Source organism: Micropterus dolomieu, linkage group LG19 (assembly GCF_021292245.1).
Source record: "Micropterus dolomieu isolate WLL.071019.BEF.003 ecotype Adirondacks linkage group LG19, ASM2129224v1, whole genome shotgun sequence".
Classification (NCBI taxonomy): domain Eukaryota; kingdom Metazoa; phylum Chordata; class Actinopteri; order Centrarchiformes; family Centrarchidae; genus Micropterus; species Micropterus dolomieu.
In genome coordinates this window covers 2,856,589-2,878,265 of record NC_060168.1, presented here as the reverse complement: position 1 = coordinate 2,878,265, position 21,677 = coordinate 2,856,589, and the positions used below count along the sequence as shown (strand labels likewise).

The window sequence follows — 21,677 nt, the reverse complement described above, 5'->3', positions numbered from 1 at the left end:
CTAGCTAACTAGCACTTCCGGTCTGTACAGGACGCCCCCGAGCGTCTCATAGAGACGCACACTCAAATAACTTTAATAGCTTTGTCACTCTTTCTCAAATCGTCGGTATGTGACGCCCTTACAAAAATTTATGGCTCACTGGGACCCTCTGGCCCCACAGTCACACAGACCACTGCAGCAACATGTCTATCTACTGTTCACATTAATTCTCTGTAGTTAAGTGCTGCTTTAGGTAAACTTTACAGGATAACGTATTGATTTACATATGTAATAAACTATTTTCATTCAGTGGTAGCTTGGACCAGTAATGTTGTGATCGATACAGTGAAGGTATTTTAGTGTGAACAGTCTGCTGGTAATGGAAAAGTGAGTTGTTTTAGTACACAGTGAATACTGATCGCAGTATGTCGGCGAACATACAGGTTTGCCTTTACGACATAATGCCACTGTGCATGTTTGTAGCTTGCATGCCATCTGACTCACCTAAGATGAGTCATCCTCTCAAAGTTAAAGGTCATGGTCTTGAATAACGATTGGAAAAGAAGCCCCATATTGGAAGCTGCTTGTAAAAAAACATCAGTACCATGTAGGTTTGGACTTTTTCCCCCTTATTAATGAAAACATTAATTTAAAAACTGCATGTACCGTTTACTTGCGTTATCTTTGTCTAATATTTTTTTGATCTTAAACATTTCAGTGTGACAAATATGCAAAAAATAAATAAATCAGGAATAGGGCAAACACTTTTTCACACCAGTGTACATTAAACTTTTTCTATTCTGGTTAAGTGAAAACAAAAAAAAAGGTCCACAATTTTTTTTTTTACCTGGAAGTAACCACACTCACACTGCCCAGCAATCTCAAGGTGTTAAGCACTTTTATCTTAAACATCTTTTTTTATTTTTTACACATAAAGTCAGAACTTTATTTCTTGCACATTATTTTGTGACTTTACAGGACACACACTATGATGTCATCCTGGGTTAAGTCAAGTGGTCAAGTGTTCTTGGGAAAAATTGGGGAAATAAACAAAACAAAATACACCGCAGACAAAAATCCTGTTTTATCCCTTTTATTTTGCAAAACCAAGAAAAACAATAATATGTGGAACAGTAACAGTTTATGTCCATTGCTAAGTCAAAGACATTCACTCACATCCTATTACAGAAACCTGCTTGCGAGCACCAAGGAGTGTAATTTTCTGAACCTAATTATTAAAATACATACCAAAACCGATTCTCCCTCCCGTGATTTCAGATCTGTTTCAATGACCATGTGCCAAGCTGAGAAAGCCAGGAAGTCTATAGTAAAAGTGAGAAAGTCTGAAAGAGGGAATCAAGGAAGAGCGGACTACAGAGCTGTCAAAGCATTTCACAGACCTCTCTTCAGACATACTGCTTCGCTTTCCAAACACACATTTCATGTCACACCAGCACATCAGTATCATGACCGTTCATACTTGCTGCAAGCCTTTACATTACACATCCACATTGGACTCACTGCTAGAACAAAACAAGAAAAGCTTTTCTAACAGCTGTGAAGGGAAAAATACCTGCTGTGACATCACCAACTGGGTGGCCAGAAGTGAAATATGCTTTAGAGTTTTAACCCGATGAGAGCAGTTTTCTTTGTTTCACAATTTAACAAGCATTTAAAACTGTAAATACCTTTAGTTTCACAGGTGACTGTGATCATAGTACAGCTTATTGTAGTTAGTGACTTAGCAAGTGTGTTGCTGGCTTGGGAACTGTAACACTGTGATAGAATCACGAGGGGTCATTTTAAAGACTGGAACAGGAGAAACTGAGGTAGGACGGTAGCTACTTTACATGGGCTGCTGAACCAGCGTGCTCAGGTCTTCATAAAGATAAATATAAGTGTTTCCTGCTGCTTATTTTCACACCGAGAAGCAGAAGAAAAAAACCTGAGGTCAGGTACTGTAAAGAATGCTGGTGACTCAAAACACTCCTTGCTTTAAGATATAACACTGTAAGCTCACACCCCAAGTGGCTGGGCAGTGACTGGGTTAACTGGATGTGGTGAGGAGTTTCAATGTATTCCACTGGGGTGATTCTTGAGGCAGTAAACATTGGTTGGACTGAATGGCTCAGCAGTAAGCAGGTTACAAAGTTACAAAACTGTTAGTGAGGCAACTAAAAGATAAACCAGACATCTGTTCAGCTACTGACCGGGCTCATCAGGGATCTCTGAGTCAAGACATATAAGTCAGTGGGGAGTGTCACAGTAATGGGCCATATGGGCACTGCTAATATGATGGGATAAGCTGGCATGTTCTAAACAATACATACTCTGTGTATCTTTACACTGGAACTACGTATTAGTCTGTTGTGTTTTTAGGGGTAAAAAGGAGAAAGGGAAAGCGTTGGAGAAAGGCACATCCTCTTCTTTTGCAGGACAAAGTCATTCAGGAGAAGTTTACTGTGATGGAAGACAAAGACGAAAGTCAACCTGATGTATAAAGAATGTGAACATGAAGGGTAGGGGTGTTTCTGCAGCCTACTCTACCATAGTAAAAATAATAAAAGGTTCAGTACCTTAGTTGAAACTACTGCATTTGCATCCTAAGAAGACGTCGCCTACCCTGAATAGAGTTGGAAACCAATGTTAGAGTGGTTTTATTGAAGCCCACACTGATTAAGACAAGCAGGGGTGAAAATTTCATTACATATCTAGTTATCCTTAGGCATCCTGATAATAAAAGATGGTCTCTCCAACTGGTCCTTAAAATACTGTTAAACTCTACAACCAAGGCTGGGACATATGACAGATGTGCTCTGGTCACCTCTACTGATCAATGTCCAGACATGGAAATATTTCATCAATCTGAGATCAATTTATCAGTAAGTCTGGTACCTCAGAAGCAGGGGCATCGTCATCATCTGGACCTGGGATGATTTTACCAGTCATGGGCCCTACTCCCAGCACCTTGGGCCGTTTTTCCGCTTTAGGTGTTCCTTCCAGAACCACAACAATGAACTCTTTCTTGGGACCTTCTGCCAGGGTCTCCGCAGGAGCTACTTCAGCTGTAGGGCGTGCAGCAACTTCTTCCACAACTGTGGTGGTGACTGGTTCTTCAGCCAGAGCTGTGGTAACATCAGGTTCTACTGCTGCGGGGGCCTCCTCAACTGGTGCAATTTCTTCTGGTGCGACCTCCACTGGCGCGGGGGCCTCTTCTTCTGGTGCGACCTCCACTGGCGCGGGAGCCTCTTCTTCTGGTGCGACCTCCACTGGCGCGGGGGCCTGTTCTGCTGGCGCAGGGGCCTCTTCTTCTGCCAGTGCAACCTCCACTGGCGCGGGGGCCTCTTCTTCTGCCAGTGCAACCTCCACTGGCGCGGGGGCCTCTTCTTCTGCCAGTGCAACCTCCACTGGCGCGGGGGCCTCTTCTTCTGCCAGTGCAACCTCCACTGGCGCGGGGGCCTCTTCTTCTGCCAGTGCAACCTCCACTGGAGCAGGGTCCTCTTCTGCTGGCTTTGTAGCCTCCTCAACTGGTGCAATTTCTTCAACAGACTTTGCCTCCACTGGCGCAGGGGCCTCTTCTTCTGCTGATGCAGCCTCCACTGGCGCGGGGGCCTCTTCTTCTACTGGTGCAACCTCCACTGGCGCAGGGGCCTCTTCTTCTACTGGTGCAACCTCCACTGGCGCAGGGGCCTCTTCTTCTACTGGTGCAACCTCCACTGGTGCAGGGGCCTCTTCTTCTACTGGTGCAACCTCCACTGGCGCAGGGGCCTCTTCTTCTACTGGTGCAACCTCCACTGGCGCAGGGGCCTCTTCTTCTACTGGTGCAACCTCCACTGGCGCAGGGGCCTCTTCTTCTACTGGTGCAAACTCCACTGGTGCGGGGGCCTCTTCTGCCCTCTTAGTAGCCTCCTCAACTGGTGCAATTTCTTCAACAGACTTTGCCTCCACTGGTGCGGGAGCCTCTTCTACTGGTGCAACCTCCACTGGTGCGGGGGCCTCTTCTACTGGTGCAACCTCCACTGGCGCAGGGGCCTCTTCTACTGATGCAATTTCTTCAACAGGCTTTTCTTCTACTGGTGGCGAAGACTCTTCCTCTTTGGCGTCTTCTATGGCGGGTGCCAACTCTTCCTTGGCTTCAGCTGTCTTCAGTACTTCTACAGTAGAGGCAGTTGCCAGCAGCACTGCAACACAAAATCCAGCCATCCAAACATCACTGATGCTCAAGTTATATTTTCCACATTTAGCTTACACAACTTGAGATGGTTAGCCAAGGTAACTTGTTGGGCATTTGTGAGAGCGTAGTAGTGTTAGAGAATTTAGTTTCAGCAAATCTATCTGGTGCATTGTGCCAACATGCAGGTGCAAGGTCAACCGCCAGCAGTGGAAGAAAGTGAAGATAAACAAAGCTGTTACAGGAAAGCCGTGTTAGTCACTATAGACATTGATGCAGTGCCACACACCAATGAAGTACTTCCACATAATTGGAAATTCTACAGGAAGCTGTATATTTTTCTAACAGATAAAAGCACATGTATTCATAATGGCATTAATTTTGGCAGGGTTTGGATACACCGCTTTAAACTCTTTTTAAATTTATTATTTAGCAAGAAATACGTAAATCTGACAATATATTCAATACTTGATTGGGGATAAATATTTCAGGTAAAAGAATTTGATAATGAGATCTCAACCAATTTGTTTTTAACAAAACATTTTGATAAAGATCCTTTAAATTATAGATGCATTGTCAAGATCCAGCATGAACTGGTTTGGACATTTTATAGTTTAAAAAAATATGTTGTTAATCCATATAGTAAGTAAGTATCTGAAATAAAACTAGTATCGGCCGAGTCAAAATACATTGTTCTCTGTTCAAGATTTAAAAAAAAACAAAAAGAGACAATGAGAAGCATAACACCATTCATCTGACATGAGTCATTCAAAACCTCACATTCAAAACACATATAGGACATATATTAGGTATATCATGAAAATACACCCCTTAAAAGGATAGCACCGTGCAAAAAGCAAGGGTTGTGTCTTGATGAATGCAGAGGTCCCAGTGCATTTCTGATAAAAAGCCGATTTGGATGCACGATGTGGTGAGAAGGAGATGCCTGATAAAATGCTCACTAAATGAAAGGGCAGGTTTGTGTATATGTGATGGAAGCCAGCGAGGCTGTGCACTGAGTAAACCTCACTCCCCGACACCTTAGAGGACGCACTGGAGACTGACGCTAGTGCCCATGGGTATTAGCCTCCTCATCAGCGTGTCTGCCTCCCGTACCCGAGGTCACCGGTTCGAGTCAGGACAGTACAGTACGTTCTCGGGAGCAGCCGGTTACGTATATAAGACTTGTGGGAAAAAAATAAATAAAAAGGTGCTGATAATATAATTGTTAAACTGAAATGTCTAGTTAGAAATGTCCTTAAAAAGCAACAATACAAATTACTGTAAAAAGACCAATTCAGACAAATTAAAAGACGTCAGTAAACCTTTCCGGTTTGATAGAAGCTTTATTGTATGGCTCAATTACTGTAAACCGTGTGCTGTACTCATCCAGTTATAAGCAAAATAAAATTATGATCACATATGGCTTGAATCACTCAGCAACCTAATGATTCCTCCAACAGTTTCACATTACACTTAGGGAAAATAACACACTGCAGCAGTTACAAAGTTTGTACACAATCTCAGAGCCATCTCAACTGGCTGTAGGATATACACAACTGTACGACAGTTTGAGGATAAACAGGCCTCTATCTGCTCTGTTATACCTAGCAAAGCAGTACAACATTACAGAGGTTTGATATTAAAGAAATACAATGTTTTGTCAAATCTCAGAATAGCATTAGGGGCTTCAGAACAAAGATACCATATCGATTATCACAGCATTTGAGGGGTGTTACTGCTTGTACTCTTGCCATGTCTCTATAGTTGTGTGTGGTTGGTTGAACCTGATATACGACTTGTGGTATCCTCACAGGATAATGAGCAGGTTTTTAGTAATATTAACTGTGCAAAATCAGGGCCAATCTGCATAAACGACGTTGGTATTAACAGAGTGATCACATTTATTTTACCCATAACTGCAAATGAGTGTCACATAAAGACCTCACTCGCTGTGGTGTGCAGCTGTAAATCAAGAGGAGCCTGCTGAGAAGATGGCATCTGTAGGCCACATAATAATCTGAAAAAATAGACATCATACAGTGATCTACGCTGCACACCAGAAACATCTCATCGTTATGTGAAGGAACGCTTAATTTGCACACAGTGCTGACCTTTAGTACCGACTCCAATAAATACTATGAGAAAAAAAATATACAGTTTTCAGGAGGACAAAGGAGAATGATCAGTAAGAGGTGAACCCAGGCACCTGAGGAGGAACAGCTGGTTTTATTGTTACCAGTGTTGTGAGGGAGGGTTTTAATTTAAGTGGTTTAGAGATAGTCATGTGTGTGTCTGATAGTGTGCGTCTCCCTGTAGTGAATGTGTGGAACCTCAGGCCTCAGAGGCAGCGGCCTCCTCCTCAGATGAAGAAGTCGTACCGTTGCTTTCAGGCTCCTCAGCGGTGATGGCGGCTGGTTCTGCGACAGCCTGGGCGGCCTCCTCAACAGCTTTGGCGGCCTCCTCAACAACTTCTGCAACTTGGGCCACTTCTTCTGCGGCTGCCTCCACTTCCTGCGCAGCCTCTGCAACGACCTCCGCCACCTCTGCAACGACCTCCGCCACCTCGGGCGCCGCCTCGGCAAGGACCTCAGCAGCCTCTGCAACTGCCTCAGCAACTTCCTCCACTACAGTCTCTGCCTCACCATCAGCAGCGGCCTCTACTTTGCCAACCTCGGCCTCGACACTGGCCTCCTCAGGTGCTGCCTCCTCAGGTGCTGCCTCCTCCTCCTCCTCTCCACCTGGATCACAAGAACCAGAAGGAGGAGTGTATTAGCAAGAGCATTGTTTGATTCACAGAGCGAACACATTCAGTTAACTACAGTAAGCAGCTACTTATCCCCAGCCACCCACTCTAAGATCTACTTACCACTCGTGCAGCCAGAGTGTGTTGTCTACAGACACATGCAGTTTGAAAAGCTGCAGGTAAGTACACTGAACAAAATTATAAAACGCAACACTTTTGTTTTTGCCCCCATTCATCATGAGCTGAACAAAATCTGTGTTAATGAGCGCTTCTCCATCCACCTCACAAGTGTGGCATATCAAGATGCTGATCAGACAGCATGGGTATTGCACAGGTGTTCCTTAGGCTGGCCACAATAAAAGGCCGGCCACAATAAAAGGCCATCAGTCCGTATCTTTGCCTGAGACGGTTCCAGACAGTTTGTGCAGAAATTCTTTGGTTATATATATTTGGTTCTTTGGTTACATTTATTCATTTAGCAGGACTTACAATTGCTATACATGTCAGAGGTCGCACACCTCTGGAGCAACGAGGGGTTAAGTGTCTTGCTCAGGGACACCGTGGTGGATGGGTCACAGTGGGAATTGAACCCGGGTCTCCCACACCAAAGGCAAGCATCTTATCTATGCGCCATCACCACCCCAAACAGATTGTTGCAGCAGCTGTCCGGGTGGCTGGTCTCAGATGACCTTGAAAGTAAGGATGCTGGAAGGTCCTGGGCTGGTGTGGTTACACGTGGTCTGCAGTTGTGAAACCGGTTGGATGCACTGCCAAATTCTCAGAAATGCCTTTGGAGACGTCTTACGGTAGAGAAATGAACATTTAATTCAAGGGCACTCTGGTGGACATTCACATATTGTTCACAAATCTGTCAAAATCTGTGTTAGTGAGCACTTCTCCTTTGCCGAGATAATCCGTCCACCTCACAGGTGTGGCATATCAAGATGCTGATCAGAAAGCATGGGGATTGCACAGGTGTTCCTTAGGCTGGCCACAATAAAATGCCCCTTGAAAATGTGCAGTTCCATCCCAAAGCACAATGCCACAGATGTTGCAAGTTTTGGCATGCCAACTGCACGCTCCCTCAAAACTTGGATTATCTCGGCTCCCAGTTCTCACTAACACAGATTTTGACAGATTTGTGAACAATATTTGAGAGAAATACACACAGAAAGTCTTAGATCTTTGAGTTCAGCTCATGATGAATGGGGGCAGAAACAAAAGTGTTGCGTTTATAATTTTGTTCAGTGTAGATCAACAAGGCAAACATTACTCTTTCCCATCCAAGGTGTGAGATGAATGATGTAGAGAAAATCTGAAACAAAGATGTTTCGTAATACCTATTAAAGTGTAGTAGGGCTGTCCCATTTATTGGAACTTCCAACAACTATAACAACGTGGGGGGAATACATTTGATTTTAGGATGAATAATCTTACCCAATTCAAAAAATCCCAGTGTGGAAAAATAAATCCTGCACACTGGTCAGAAATAGACTAAAAGTAACAGACAGTGTTTTGAACTTACTCTCCGAGTTTTATGAAGTAGTAATTGTTGCCAGCTGAAAAGGGCAACAACTCATGCCTTGAACTCAATGTGGGGGATGTTCCCAAAACAAACCATCACTCTAATCTAAATCTGATCATATTTTCCTAGCAGGTTGACCGAGAAGTACTACTTCCAGATATCCCATTTCAAACCCTACCTTTGCCTCAGTGAATATTTCATCTGCAAAACCCAGAGGTGATACATTTACTACACAAACTGCATGCAAACTCAAAAGGGTGGAGCATGACAAGGGGACGGGGGGGTAGGGAATGCAGGTTAAGGTGCAGGGTAGAGGGGGTGAAGTTGAATCTTTGTTCTTACCATCCAACCAATAAGCTATCAGTAATCAGGAACTCTGTAAGCGAGTCTGAGACAGACACCGAGACAGCCCAGGTAGGTTGTGCGTCTTTAATCCATAACTGACAGATACCTCCATTTGTTCTACATCAACTATAAACAAAAATACACCAAGTTGAAGGATCAACTTTGACCCAGGTGCTCAACACTTTGCAGTGACTATTGGGAGTGATAATAGCCTGCCTGCTGGTGCAAATTCAACAACACTTCACTGCTGCAATTGAGAAGAAAAGATTGTATTATTGTGTTTCTTTATTTTCTGCAGCTAGCAGTGTGTGCAGCATCATTCTGACATCCAGTTCTTAGATATTTCTTACCAAAAGTCACCGTAAGAGTTGTGGTTAACTATTTTAATCAAAGAAACAGTTATTTTCTAAAGATGATTTCACTGAGAATGGTCGTCCGATTGCCAGTCACCTAACACCTTCCACACAGACAATGAACAGGACTTTTACTGACGGAAATAAATATCAATGACCACTAGATACATGTGTTCATCCGAGATAGTGCTGACTGCACAGCCGGCTACATCAGCTGACAGGGCCCTTTGTGCTAATGAACTACTATCACTCACAATAGTGCATGCTAATGTGTTAGCATAGATAGCATTGCTTGATAGCATTGCCAAACTGGCAAATGTCTCACAAACAAAAGCTATTTTTTTTAAAACACTCAAAACCAGATTGTGTTAACATTGATATAGTTCATGGACAAACGAAACATCTGTCAAACTGGTTTGTGGATACTTCTGTCAAGTCCATGTATCCTTTCACAGATTTAAACGTTACCGTTTAGCAGCAAGAGGCAAAGAAATGCAGAAAAAAAGAATTAATATCCTTCACAGAAACGTCCAAAAGGTTTTAGGCTGAGTAGAGTAGGACTCTTTCTTTCATAGCAGTACAGGAGAGGAGGAAAGGAGGAGAGAGGGGTTTTGTTTTCCGGTTCAGATCCAAAGAGTCCAGTTCTAGGACGAATATCCATGCGGCCACTGAGGACCTTAGATTTACCATTACACTGAAAAGAGTAAAGACACAAAGAGTTAGAGAGACTGGAAGCTTTTAAAAAAAGCTAAAGGTCAAGTTACACAACAATGTCAGTTAGTCTAAAGTCAACCACAGGGTCTATGTGAATGTAAATTAGCAAATGATGGATAGCTATATATATATATATGATGGGCTGCTAGCTAGATGAGCTGGCGATGTCAAGGGCAAGTGTGCTATGAGAAGAAGTCATTTGGAAAACATTACAAAGAGCAGTTTGTCTCACTTCTTGCATGAGGTCCATTGTTTTTATTTAAAGTCTAGCCTACATCTGCTAATACAAGAGGTATGAAGGACACAATGAAGAGTGAGAGGAGAGAAAAGAGGGATCGAGGGGAACATGGGACAGATTTGGCAAGGTACAGCCAAGCTCCATGAAGAATAGGTAATAAATATAGTAAGTAAATAAATATGCTACATGATGTTCCCTAACTACAGAGTAGGATGAACTTCAACTACGGGCATTTAACTAAAGCCAATATTTAGCTACACAAACAGATTATGAGGGATCACAATCGTTTATAGCATCCTGTGAATTTGTTGTTTTTGAATTGTATAATGACTGTATTTCTGTGCATTCTTAACAACGTGGCTCCTGGCTCACAGTGGAAGTTTTGAAATTCAAGGCAAGTCAGTTGAGAGATTTTTGAAAACTTTGCTACAAACCTTGCTTCTCAAGGTTTTTTTGTTATATCGTACACAGTATCTGGTAACGTAATGGTTTGTGATTTAACAAGGCCGTCTATCAAAGAACACATACAAAATATGCTGAGGACATCTGAGGTGAGGCCTCCAGCATCCGGGACTAGATTTTCATGTTTATAGTCTATCCACATCTCCAAGCAGAGAAAATGTGACTAAGCATTTCATGGCCAGCATAGGTTTTGAACAAGCACATCTCCATCCAACGTGCTGAGCAGCTCATCTTCAGTAGAATTCATTATTTTACCCGTCTTTTGACAAACTTCTGATTAACATCCACTGTGATCTAACAAAGTCAAATATCAACCATGCAGTGTGTTGGACCCACACTATTTGACTAAGGAAAGTCAAACAGGCCAATCAGAACTATGTGTATGGAGCTGAGCTCTCAAATTTGCACTGATGTGGATGGGAATCCTTTACCTTTGTTTATAAGCAAGTTTGTGAAATATCTTCAGCCACCCTGCTGAAAGATCATGAATGTTCGATTGAGATGGCATGTGTACAAAATTGACAGTGTGGAGGAAAACTCAGGATCCTCTGGAGTGTATTGAGATGCTTAGTAATTTTCAAGAAAACCTGCCGATTATTATCATTTCTTGTGTACTGTTATAGATGTTGCTAAAAGCCTGTTGATACTGAACAAGGCTTTTCTGTTTGCCGCCATCTTTTATTAAAACAAATTTGAACTTTTGGAATAAAATCTTACTCTGTAACTTTTACTGTCCTTTTTATTTTCTATTTAACTCGTAGTTTTCTGCTATTATGTTCTATGTAAAGCACTTTGAATTGCCGTGTTGTTAAATGTGGTATACGATTAATCTTGCCTTGCCCAGCGCTCTCTATTCAGTCCCTCCAGGATTTTGCGTTGTCGCGATCAAAACTATATAGCAAATCCTTGTGAATCCAGTGTGAATTTTGACCAATCATCGCCATTTCCGGCAACATGTTTTCATACGTCAGTGTGTTACTTCCTCTTTTACAAGCAGCGAAAATGTGTGATACCAACATCTCACATTTGCCTACAAAAGTTGTTTTTGTTTTGCAAAACGGGCAGTATTATGGTTCAACATAAATTGTCTACTGACACACAGATTAGCAGAAACACATGGGAGACGTCAGACGAGACAAATCACTGACACAGGCTGTTGCATTCTGGTAAATTAGGAGCACCGAAAAAATCAAGGTAAGCTGGTTTCAATATGCAAGGTTAGGGTTAAGTCCGCGAAATCCTGGAGGTACTGTTTAATGATTCAACTATAATTCTCAAGTTGAACAAATCAAAACATCTACCTTTGCAGTTTTCACTTATTCCCACAATTTCACTGCAAAAAAAAAAAACCACCCCAAAACTTTCATCACGATCTTTTAGAAAAGATATATGTTGTCATATGTTGCGGATTTCTTCTTACACCATTTAATTTCAATAACTGCACTCATGCACGCTGCATTTGTTGATTTTTAATTAGTCCATGTGAGCCTTCCCAAGCCTGCATACAATCGTGTGTGAAACCACCTGTTTGAGCATTAGTCAGTGATGCTCTTGGCTTCCCGATCGCTCAGGGTCAGTGACCTTTGATTCACAATTGTGTCGGGTACATGGACCATGCACATAGTTGCTTGCAAGTCGATTTTTATTTTGCTTTACTCTGCTGTTCTTGGACACCTCATACAACTATGGTGACATTATTGGACAATACCAATTCAGTTTCCCTTTTTAATTTTACTTGACATGGCACTATGATATACAATAGGTTGGCATCTTTATTATCCCTCATTTTATATTGCATATTTCTGTGTTGGTTGGGACAGCTGTCTGTTAGGTGAAGACATTTTCATTTCTATGTACATCATTTGGGTAATTTCCTTCCCAATGTTGGCTGCCCGATCTTGGAACTATGAGTGGTAGAGACATACAGTGATTAGTGTGATCATGAGTTGTCACTGCAACTAATGTTGGAATCGGGAGAGTCAAAGTATTAAAAGCCCAATCAAGCCCATGCCAACGTGTCAGTGAGCATTCAGAACGTTCTCAGGCAGTGACAGTGAATGAAAGCTAAATCTCTGACACGACTTACCCTCTGCATCGTCCTTGCCTGCAAGCAAACAGAAACATCAGTGTTTCAACATAGGAACAAGCCAAAGTAGCCAACAACAGTACTCAGTTGTTCAGTTTTATTTATATTTTTACATTTTATATTTTTATTTTTAAATGATATTTATTTATATAGATGCAATTCATAACAGAAGTTATCTCATTGCCCTTTTCATATAGAGTCATCTAGACTGTACTCTTTATAACATTATTTACAGAGACCCAACAATTTCCACCATGAGCAGAACCTAGACTCAGGGTGGGCGACCATCTGCCTCGACCGGTTATCGGTTGATAGGCAGTGAAGAAAAGCAGGGTTTACCATGGGTTTGTTTTTTTGGGATGTTAAATGAACTTTTCCTGTCAGTCAAAAGAATCAGGTAACGTATGGTTCCATTTGCCGTTTAACAGGTTTTACAATTTGTTCATTTTGGTCAGTCTGAAGGCACAAGTCAGTTGATGAGCAGTAAAAAAGTGTCTGGTTTCTTTCTTTAGAATTTTCCCAACTCTGTTACAGAATCAGGAAAGGTTGCTGGTTACTGTCATTTACAATAAATAGGCCAAAATAAAACTTGTCTATGTCTGGGTGACTTCAACAAACTCTCAAAAGTGCGACCACATCAGCAGACGCGAGGCACAAGCTCGTTTAAGACTTCGTCGCTATGTGGGCAGAGTCGGATACTCCGTTAAAAAACAGGAAAAAGCTCCGTTCGGTCAAGCTAGGTAAACAAGGAGGAGAGTTGCCCATGTGAGCCTAGCCTCCGTCGGCGAAAGTCCATTTTTATTTATTATTATGTCCAGCATGCATCACGTCAAACGCGCTTATATTCTCAGCTTGTCTGTTGGATCGGGGCGGCGATGGAGCAGTGGATAAGACAACACCACCCCTAGTTTTTTCAGAGGCGACATACTTAACAATTATAAGTCGCTTTGAATAAAAGAGTCAGCTGAATGAGTAAATGTAATTTGCTGTCAGTGGACTATTCTGTTAACTAATCCGTTCAGTTCTACTTATTTATCCAAATCTGTAAGATTTTATGAAACTCTAACTGAGCAGTCAAACAAAAAGTCTGAGAGCAGTCCTGGGATTGTGCTGGTTGGCTTCAAAAACATTTAAATAGGTTTGACTGCCGACAGTCCTGAAGCCCTTCACCAGCACGCTTACAATACACCGGCAGGACACCAGGCACTGAGAGAGTGTGTGTGTGTGTGTGTGTGTCTAAGCTACTGACAACAAGATGTCCACTCTCCCAACAGACTGTCAGACTGAGCTGGGAGTCTCTCCATTTGTGCGTTGGGTTAGTGACGTTCCCTCGCTGCTTAAATAAGCAGGGGATAATCTGGGAAAGTCCCACAATCCTTTGCTTGGGGTGAACTCAATCTTTTTGCTCACGGTGAGGCAGAGCAGCCAAAGAAAATAACTGAGGGCTACCTGTGCACTAAAGAAACGCACTACACTTCTGATAGGAAATGATTAGGGCACAGGAATAAGGGTTGTGCTGGGGTCTTCCACGAATCACTGTCTCTAGAGCTCCATGGCAACTCCTCAGCATACAGTATTTTTAAGTACTTTTAAACGCTATACTATTCTTTGTGGGGTTCATCAAGTGATAAATGATCTGCATATATTTAATGAACGTTAAGAATTGTTAATATATTATTACACTTAGTAAAAGTAGTCTACCATTTCTTGAGATTCAGCAAAAACATGTGGCGTTAACCGCGTTCAAACAATGTGAACAGAAAAGTGTCTGAAAAGGACCTTAATAAGTGAATGCATAATTCAGCAAAACGGATGTTGTAGGCTACCTGCCGAGATTTGCATCCACCTCTTTTCTAAAAGAGCGTTACCTCCCGTGAGGTGGATGCAATTCATGGCAAGCATGCAGAATTCGGCACAACACCTGCGCTGCAAAACGTCACTGACTTGACGCCGCTGTTTTTATTCCCCCATCTATCAAGTCGGGGAAAGTCAGCCAGTTCTCGAACGCACCTGTAGACTGCCAGTTATACAGCGTGCTAATTTCGACAGCTGTTTTCCAAAGTTAACATAGCTCTCCTTATCAGCTAGGCTCCTTACATGCTTGCTAATAACTGTTTATAAGATGGGTCTCCGACATTGACAGCGTTGTGTTGGACAGACTTGTGCAGCGGTGTTTATGATACCAACCATTCAATTCACAGACGGGTCTGTTGTCCGTGTTTGCGACAGACTGACAGACAGACAGAGAGAGAGAATGTGCGGAGCAAATATAGGCTGCAATCAAAAACGATTTTAAAATCAATGACAATACCTTTTTGTCACTGTGGTTAAATACTGATTAAACACATTTGTGTTTTTATTAAAAGAAAATACAATATGATTCAATTAAATTAAACGTTTTTCTCTGCTTCTGTTTTGTCAGCCCTCAGTTCAGCACCAGGAGCTGTCCACAGGATGACCCATTAAGCCTCACATGGTGCAGAACAAAGCACACTGCTGCTTTCACATATGGGCGGTATTGACTATTAGATTAGTTCCCACAACAGTGAGCAGCTGCAGATAGCGATAACAATAACAACGCTATGTTTTATCCAGTGCTGTTAATGAGCCTTGCATCTGCTGTTTGCTTTAACATAGTGAATGTGACTTCCGTGGCATATGGCTTATCAGTAACTTGGCTTGTCAACAACTTCCTGAGAAAAAAGAAGCTGTTAGAACTTCCACTATAAAAGATCTGAACAAAATAAACAAGCTTTTCCTTTGCAATCCTTCACATATGTTCTTTGAGCAGGTACAGTCACTGGCTTATGACAATAACAAAGTTCCATTTTAGGAACGTTACTTGTGAAATTAACATTAATGACATACAGCTGATTTTATTTTACTTTCTCATTTTGAATCAGCAAAAGCAGCTGACTGTCACTGCTGGCTAAAATAAAGATTTTTTTAAAGGCTTGTTACAGGACTTTCGCCACTTGATGATAAAAAAGAACGAGGGGAAAGAATAGCTTTGGACCTTCCAATGTGGTAGTGGATCTAAAATAAAACTGGCAATCAGATCCACACCCTCTCTTGATTGTACCCACAGAACAAGAACAAGTGATCGAAGTTTTATCGAGAATAACTTCACACACTACAATCAGTGAGCCAGTGGAGGGGATCTGGTCTGTGATCACCACTACTCTACAGTAAACTGAAGGAAAAATGCAGTTACCAGCTGAGGACTACTTACCCTTAGGTGGCCATGGTTTAGGTACCCACTCAGTCTTGGGTCTGGCATTGATTTCCGCAATGCGATCATTGAACCTAGCGCTGTCTGTGGACACAGTGCTGTATGCCTGTGGAGAGAGGAAAAATCTGTTTATTTCTAATTCCTCAAACAAAACATTCAAACCGTGTCATTTTACCAGATTACCTTTATTGAGGACATAATGTATGTTGGTATCAATAAATGTGCTGAAGCTGAAATGATGAACTGCAAGAAACAACACAACATACGTATGACAAAGCACCAGCAAAGGCTCCCCCACACAGCACGGTGTAGACTATGTTCTCCCCGGACCCGCCAGGAACTGACGACATGGGCCGCCGCTGCACAACTGGAAGGGGTCAAAGGTCATACGTTAGATCCTTCTCAAACCTCTATTATTTGATAATGCAGAAGATTTTTCCTAATAGAGACTTTATTATTATTACTACTAATACTCCTCACTTTGACCTCCGCATGTAATAGAGAAGGTTCAAAAAGACAGATTTTCTGACATGAACGCAGATGAAGCATCTAAATCAACCTTGCATTCACACAAACTGCTTTGCCTCCACGTGTCCCCAAATGGCTGGCCCTGGACAGACCCTGGTGCCTAATTAGTTAAGTTCCCACAGGAAAGGAATAATGTGCTGCACGCAAGCGTATATGCTTCCGCTCTCTCAGTGTGAAAGCGAATGGTGAGAAAGCACCCTAGGGCACTCTACTGGCTCATGAGGCCTCCCTCTCTGATTGGATTTAGCGAGATAGATTTAGATTGCCAAAAATATGCCTGTGGTTGCATGTCTGATGCCTGCACAGTGATGCAGTCTTTTCCACCCCCTTGGAAAGAAAAAACTGGTTCGGTTTTAGCAAGTTATGCTAAATATCTTAAACATGTATTGCATTTGACTAAGCAAAACCTTTGTTTTAGTTTGGCTCAGCCTTTTCTTCCTGGCAGGCAAGCAAACAACAACGCCTCTTAGCACTACTCTGCTTTCACTTAAACCCTCTGACACCAGAATCACACTTCCAACAAACAAAACGTGTAGCTGAAAGCAATTCACAACTGTCTGGTACAGAGAACTTATTTGTACTATGGAATTAAAAAGCAGTGTATCCACCTGCCTGGCTATGCCTCATCTTTATATGAAAAACATGTTAGACTGTCTGTAAGAAATAGGTGAATAAACCAAATACTATGGGGGAAGGAATTGTTAAACAAAAAAGGATATGCAACCGTCAGATACTTTGATCAATATTATAACTGTATAAATAAATGGATTCTGCTCCTGAATTAATAAATGTCCAAAAATAGCTAAGTCATTGTTGTTCTTGTAGAGGTTGAGGACACTGGAGGACTGTCCTCTCCTGTGTTGAAGGTATTACAACTGATTTTCCCAGGAACTAATCCAGTGTCCTGGCCTCTTGCACCCCGTTACTTACACTGGCTAATCAGCTCAAGTCTAAAAGGTATGACTTAGGGGGGTTAGGTGGTGAAAGTTGGTGACCAATGGAGGGGTCAAGAAGGCACCGGATTAGACCATGATACCCTGCTGTAGTTAAGTGGGACCACTGGAGTGGAGATCAGGGTCCTGGTCTCCAGCATGTTTTTCTGATGTAAGGAAGGCACGTCACACTACAGTACCATGAAGCAGTCTGAAAGGAGGACAAGCAAATAAATAACTTGGTGAAACGGATTTTTTTAGAAATGTACCAGGGGAAGTGTAATGGCTGCTCCACCTGGCCATTCTGAGGTAAATCTTAAACTAGCTAAAAAGCCACCGGTCATAGTTAACTGGAATGACGAGCTGGCCACATTCTTTGCGTCCACTCACTCCAAGTACCAGAACCATTACAGCCCAGTACTGATGAGGTAACATGGCAGCACACGTCATGACGGGTTGTGACCTTTTAGCTCCCATATGCTAACGCGGACAGTTTGTAGTTCATGCTTATGTAGCGTCATCAGCAAAGAAGAAGAAGCTGCGGCCACCGGCCGGCTCGTGGCGTGTGCCTCTCGTGCCGCTGCACTCTTTACATTAGACCATTGCCACGCGCGCACACCACGTGACTGACAGGAGCGACCATGTTCCACCTAAGTAACAGTATAGTGAAGGTCATATACAAATGTATAGTCCGTACTTGAATATTTAATGTTCGGCAAACTGTCCGTTACTTGACAGTGTTATTGTTAATGTCTCGGCCAAACTAACCCTGGTTTAAACATGTAACACACATCATTGATAAAGTATGGAAACAAGCTGGCAGACAGGATTACAGCTCTGAGCAGGCAGTCTGCTGCTCTGCTTAATACTGTGGCAGAGGATACACGACTGTTTGTTTGGTGTCATTATGAAATACTCCAACCAGAACTCAAAGAATACCACGAGGTGCAACCGCATTGTACTGTCTACCAAATCACACTATTTAAATACGAGGGACCAAAATGCACCACAACACCCTTTCTGCCCAACTTCAGCCAAAAAGCCAAGTTGACCTTCACATCCCATGGGCAGCCATTGCCCTCCGTCTGTTTGGGGATGCAGCAATGCAGAGAAATCCACATGAGGACAACGTGTACTATTCCACCGATTAAAGTCAAGAGGCGACCCACGACAAACAGAGAACGTCACGTTCAGCCCCTGGCAGCCTGATGAAACTCACCATCCCGGGGCAACCTGTGGGGGGCTCTCCGAGCCAAAGGCCCACACCTTTGCCAGGCCGCTCTGCAGGAAAACATCGCTGCTCTCCGAGGGGCTGCGGTGGAAATGCTTCAGCAAACGCTGGAAGAATGGCTGGTGTGATCTAGTCAGAGAAACGTGCGTGGAGGCGGAGAACAGACCTGCCCTCAGTTGCGCAATGTTGTCCGGTGCCCGTGTATGAAGGGTGGTTGATGCCACTACGACAAGCTCCAATGTATGAAGAGTCTTTAACACCACGGCAGAGACGGAAGATGACTGAGAGAAGTGGTTAATGCCACAGAGACTAAAGATGATGTTTGAAAGGAGTGATTAATTCCACAGTGAAGGGAGTGGGGTTTTTTTTCAGTTCATAAACTTTATTGCTTCAATACAACATAGAGATAAACAGTATGAGTACAGAGCATAGAGAACTTGCCAGGGGAATAAAAACATAGCAAGGAAAATATAAAGAATACATAAAAGAAAGAAATATGACTAAAATAAAATAAAAGTAGTGGGGGTTATAAATCTACAAATATTGTGTAAAGTACATAAATTCACAGATTTGATTGCTTTCTTGTTTTGGGATGAGTTTATCATTCGTATGATTTAATTTCTTTCCTGAGTAAGGTAAATATTGGTTTGGCATTAGTAAACATTTGTGGATATAATACTTAGCAAAAATTATTATAAGGTTAATCAAAAAATATTTGTCTTTAAGCTTACAATCAACATTCACAAAACCAAAAATGACATTTTTATACAGTAGTTCAAAATCACTGTAAATATTATCAATCACAAATCTACATATATCTTTCCATAGTTTCTTAGTGTAAGTACAATGCCAGAATAAATGAGCTATTGTTTCTACATGAAGATCACAGAAAGAGCACATAACAACCATATCTTTTTTAAATTTCACCAGAAAGGATTTTACAGGGTAGAAATGATGCAGAATCGAATCTTCGAATGGACATTTCCCTGACTTTATTCACCAACATATATTTGAGAGAAAGAGTCCACACTCAGCATATATCTCCAACTTAAAAGTTCCAGAACGCACAAGCACTTGGTACTGCTAGAAAGTCCTTTTGAAACAGAGTGTGCATATTTTCTATTGTTTTTGGAGACCATATAGTTCAAATTAAATTTTCCTATCATAGTTTCTGCAGGTTCAGGAGGAGACAGTGAAGGGGCTGTGTGAGAACTAATTACAGGAAAAATGATGGGACTTATTTCATAGAAAAGCAGACTACGGAAGCCCTAAGCAGCCATTCAAATTTCTTTTTTTTACTCTGTTTTCTGGCCGGGATAACCGTCGCTAAATACAGGGGTTGGCCGGTGCGTTTCTTTTGTGTCCAGTGGGTCTGGTTAGCTCAGTTGCTAGAGTGAAATGTAAATGTAAATGCTCCGTACTTGTATAGCGCCTTTCTAGTCTTTTCGACCACTCAAAGCGCTTTTACACTACATCTGCATTCACCATTCACACACATTCATACACTGAGCCTAAGTGCTCAAACGGAAACTAACATTCACACTCACTCATACACTGGCGGAACAGCCACCAGGGGCAATTCGGGGTTCAGTATCTTGCCCAAGGACACTTCGACATGCAACCAGGGGGAGCCAGACCGCCGACCTTCCGATTAACGGCCAACCCGCTCTACCTCCTGAGCCACAGCCGCCCCGTTAGTGCAGAACTTGTAATCTAAGACTGTGGGTTCAAGCCCTGCTTTCAATGACTTTTTCTTCTTTAGTGTGTTTTTTATTATTCTCTTCAACAAAGTTCTTATAAAGAGATTCAGGGGAATTTCTGAACTGAGCTAACCAGCAACATTGATATTTACACTGAAATTACCATTAAACCACTGTTAACTACTATTTTGTTAACTCGAAATCATGAGAAAAGGATCCCGTTATCACAGGAAAACGACATTCGTTATCTCGAGATCACAAGATAATCATCCCGTGATCACGGGAAAACGGAGTGAAAAAAAACTGACTTAATGGCCGCTTAGGGCTTCCGTAGCAGACAGAGAATCATGGCTGTTATACTATGTGTAAATACTAAACAGCAAACAAATATCCATGCGTGGCACTTATATAAATAGATAGATTAAATGATAATCAACTTTATTGGCTGCTCAGCCAAAAAATGCATGCCTATCCTAATTAGGAGCAGTGGGCAGCCATTGTGGAGCAGAGGTTCAGGGCTTTGCTCGGGGGCACCTACGGCAGCGGTCAGTGCTGGACTGAAACCAGCGACCCTCCGGTTCACAAGCCAAGTCCCCACAGACTGAGCTAATGCCGGTGTGAACAGTAACTGCTAACGGTTATTAGTTAAGAGTAAATTGGTCTTGAAATGTCAAATGCCACTTGTATTCATATTCAGATCTCAGAATATGTGTGCTCAAGTTTCCCCTCCAATAAAGTATTAAAAGTGTTGAACAAAATTAAATGAGTGAAAATGATACTACATAGTACCATATTGGACCCTATATAAAACAACATTAACATTACATTCAGTCATCCCTGTTTGCAGTCCAAAAAATGTGTTTTGCAGTGGTATTGAAGAGTAAGGACCATATCAGCATCAAAACTGACCAAAGTGAAATATTTCATATTTTACTTACTCAGGTAACTGTTTTCCTCCATGTTTGCCACAGCTCTGTATACGTTTCATGGTAGAAACTGCTTTCTAATTCCACATTTATAAACTAAAAATGCATAGAAGTCATTACAAAGAGGACGGTTTGGAAAGCAGTAGTATTTTGTTTCTGTCAGAGAGCTGTCCATTTACCTGTAGAATACGCTTCACAAAAAAACCCTATCCTTCTGAGAAACGTATAACTAGTTTTCAATACATGTTCTACCTGTGTATGCATGGGGTTACATTAGGTAAAGTGAAGGCTAAACCGTTTACAAAAACACATAATGTACATTATTAATGTTAGGTCACTAAGCTGTATACAATTTAACTTGTACCAGAAGACAAGTGATGTTGATGTTATTTGGTGGCGATACACTGACAAGAAGTGACCTGTTTTGTTATATTTCAGGCAAATGTGAACCAACCGAAGTTTATATACTGATATTTGGTTCATTCATTAAAAAGTAGAATTCAAACATT

The 21,677-nt window shown here is 42.0% G+C and overlaps 2 protein-coding genes across 17 annotated transcripts in view; one reads left to right on the top strand and one right to left on the bottom strand.

Annotated features, from left to right (window-relative positions):
* The window catches only part of setd7 (SET domain containing 7, histone lysine methyltransferase), a 519,573-nt gene that overhangs the window by 399,571 nt on the left and 98,325 nt on the right, over window positions 1–21,677 (top strand). The window lies entirely within an intron of this gene.
* On the bottom strand, window positions 1,057–18,789 carry mgarpa (mitochondria localized glutamic acid rich protein a). Of its 15 annotated transcripts, none has more exons than XM_046031368.1 (10): window positions 18,531–18,788; window positions 16,118–16,218; window positions 15,852–15,957; window positions 12,620–12,637; window positions 6,532–6,891; window positions 3,460–4,160; window positions 3,322–3,420; window positions 2,875–3,282; window positions 2,556–2,602; window positions 1,057–2,439 (listed from the first exon to the last, which is right to left on the bottom strand). In XM_046031368.1, the coding sequence occupies exons 1-9, from the start codon at window positions 18,604–18,606 to the stop codon at window positions 2,567–2,569; spliced, it is 1,905 nt and encodes a 634-aa protein (XP_045887324.1). In that variant the 5' UTR covers window positions 18,607–18,788; the 3' UTR covers window positions 1,057–2,439; window positions 2,556–2,566. The 15 variants fall into 15 exon arrangements, with proteins under 15 accessions (XP_045887324.1, XP_045887322.1, XP_045887326.1 ...); XM_046031366.1 differs by having other exon boundaries at window positions 2,875–3,807; window positions 3,847–3,939; window positions 3,976–4,160; XM_046031370.1 differs by having other exon boundaries at window positions 2,875–3,708; window positions 3,865–3,939; window positions 3,976–4,160; window positions 18,531–18,785.

Bases quoted from the DNA above. Each gene is read 5' to 3' on its own strand.
- mgarpa (XM_046031357.1), bottom strand. From the start codon at position 18,606: ATGTTTTCCTGCAGAGCGGCCTGGCAAAGGTGTGGGCCTTTGGCTCGG. The intron at 16,219-18,530 runs GTGAGTTTCATC...GACCCCTTCCAG, and splicing joins CCACAGGTTGCCCCGGGATG to TTGTGCAGCGGCGGCCCATG. The intron at 15,958-16,117 runs GTATGTTGTGTT...CTCTCTCCACAG, and splicing joins TTGCTGGTGCTTTGTCATAC to GCATACAGCACTGTGTCCAC.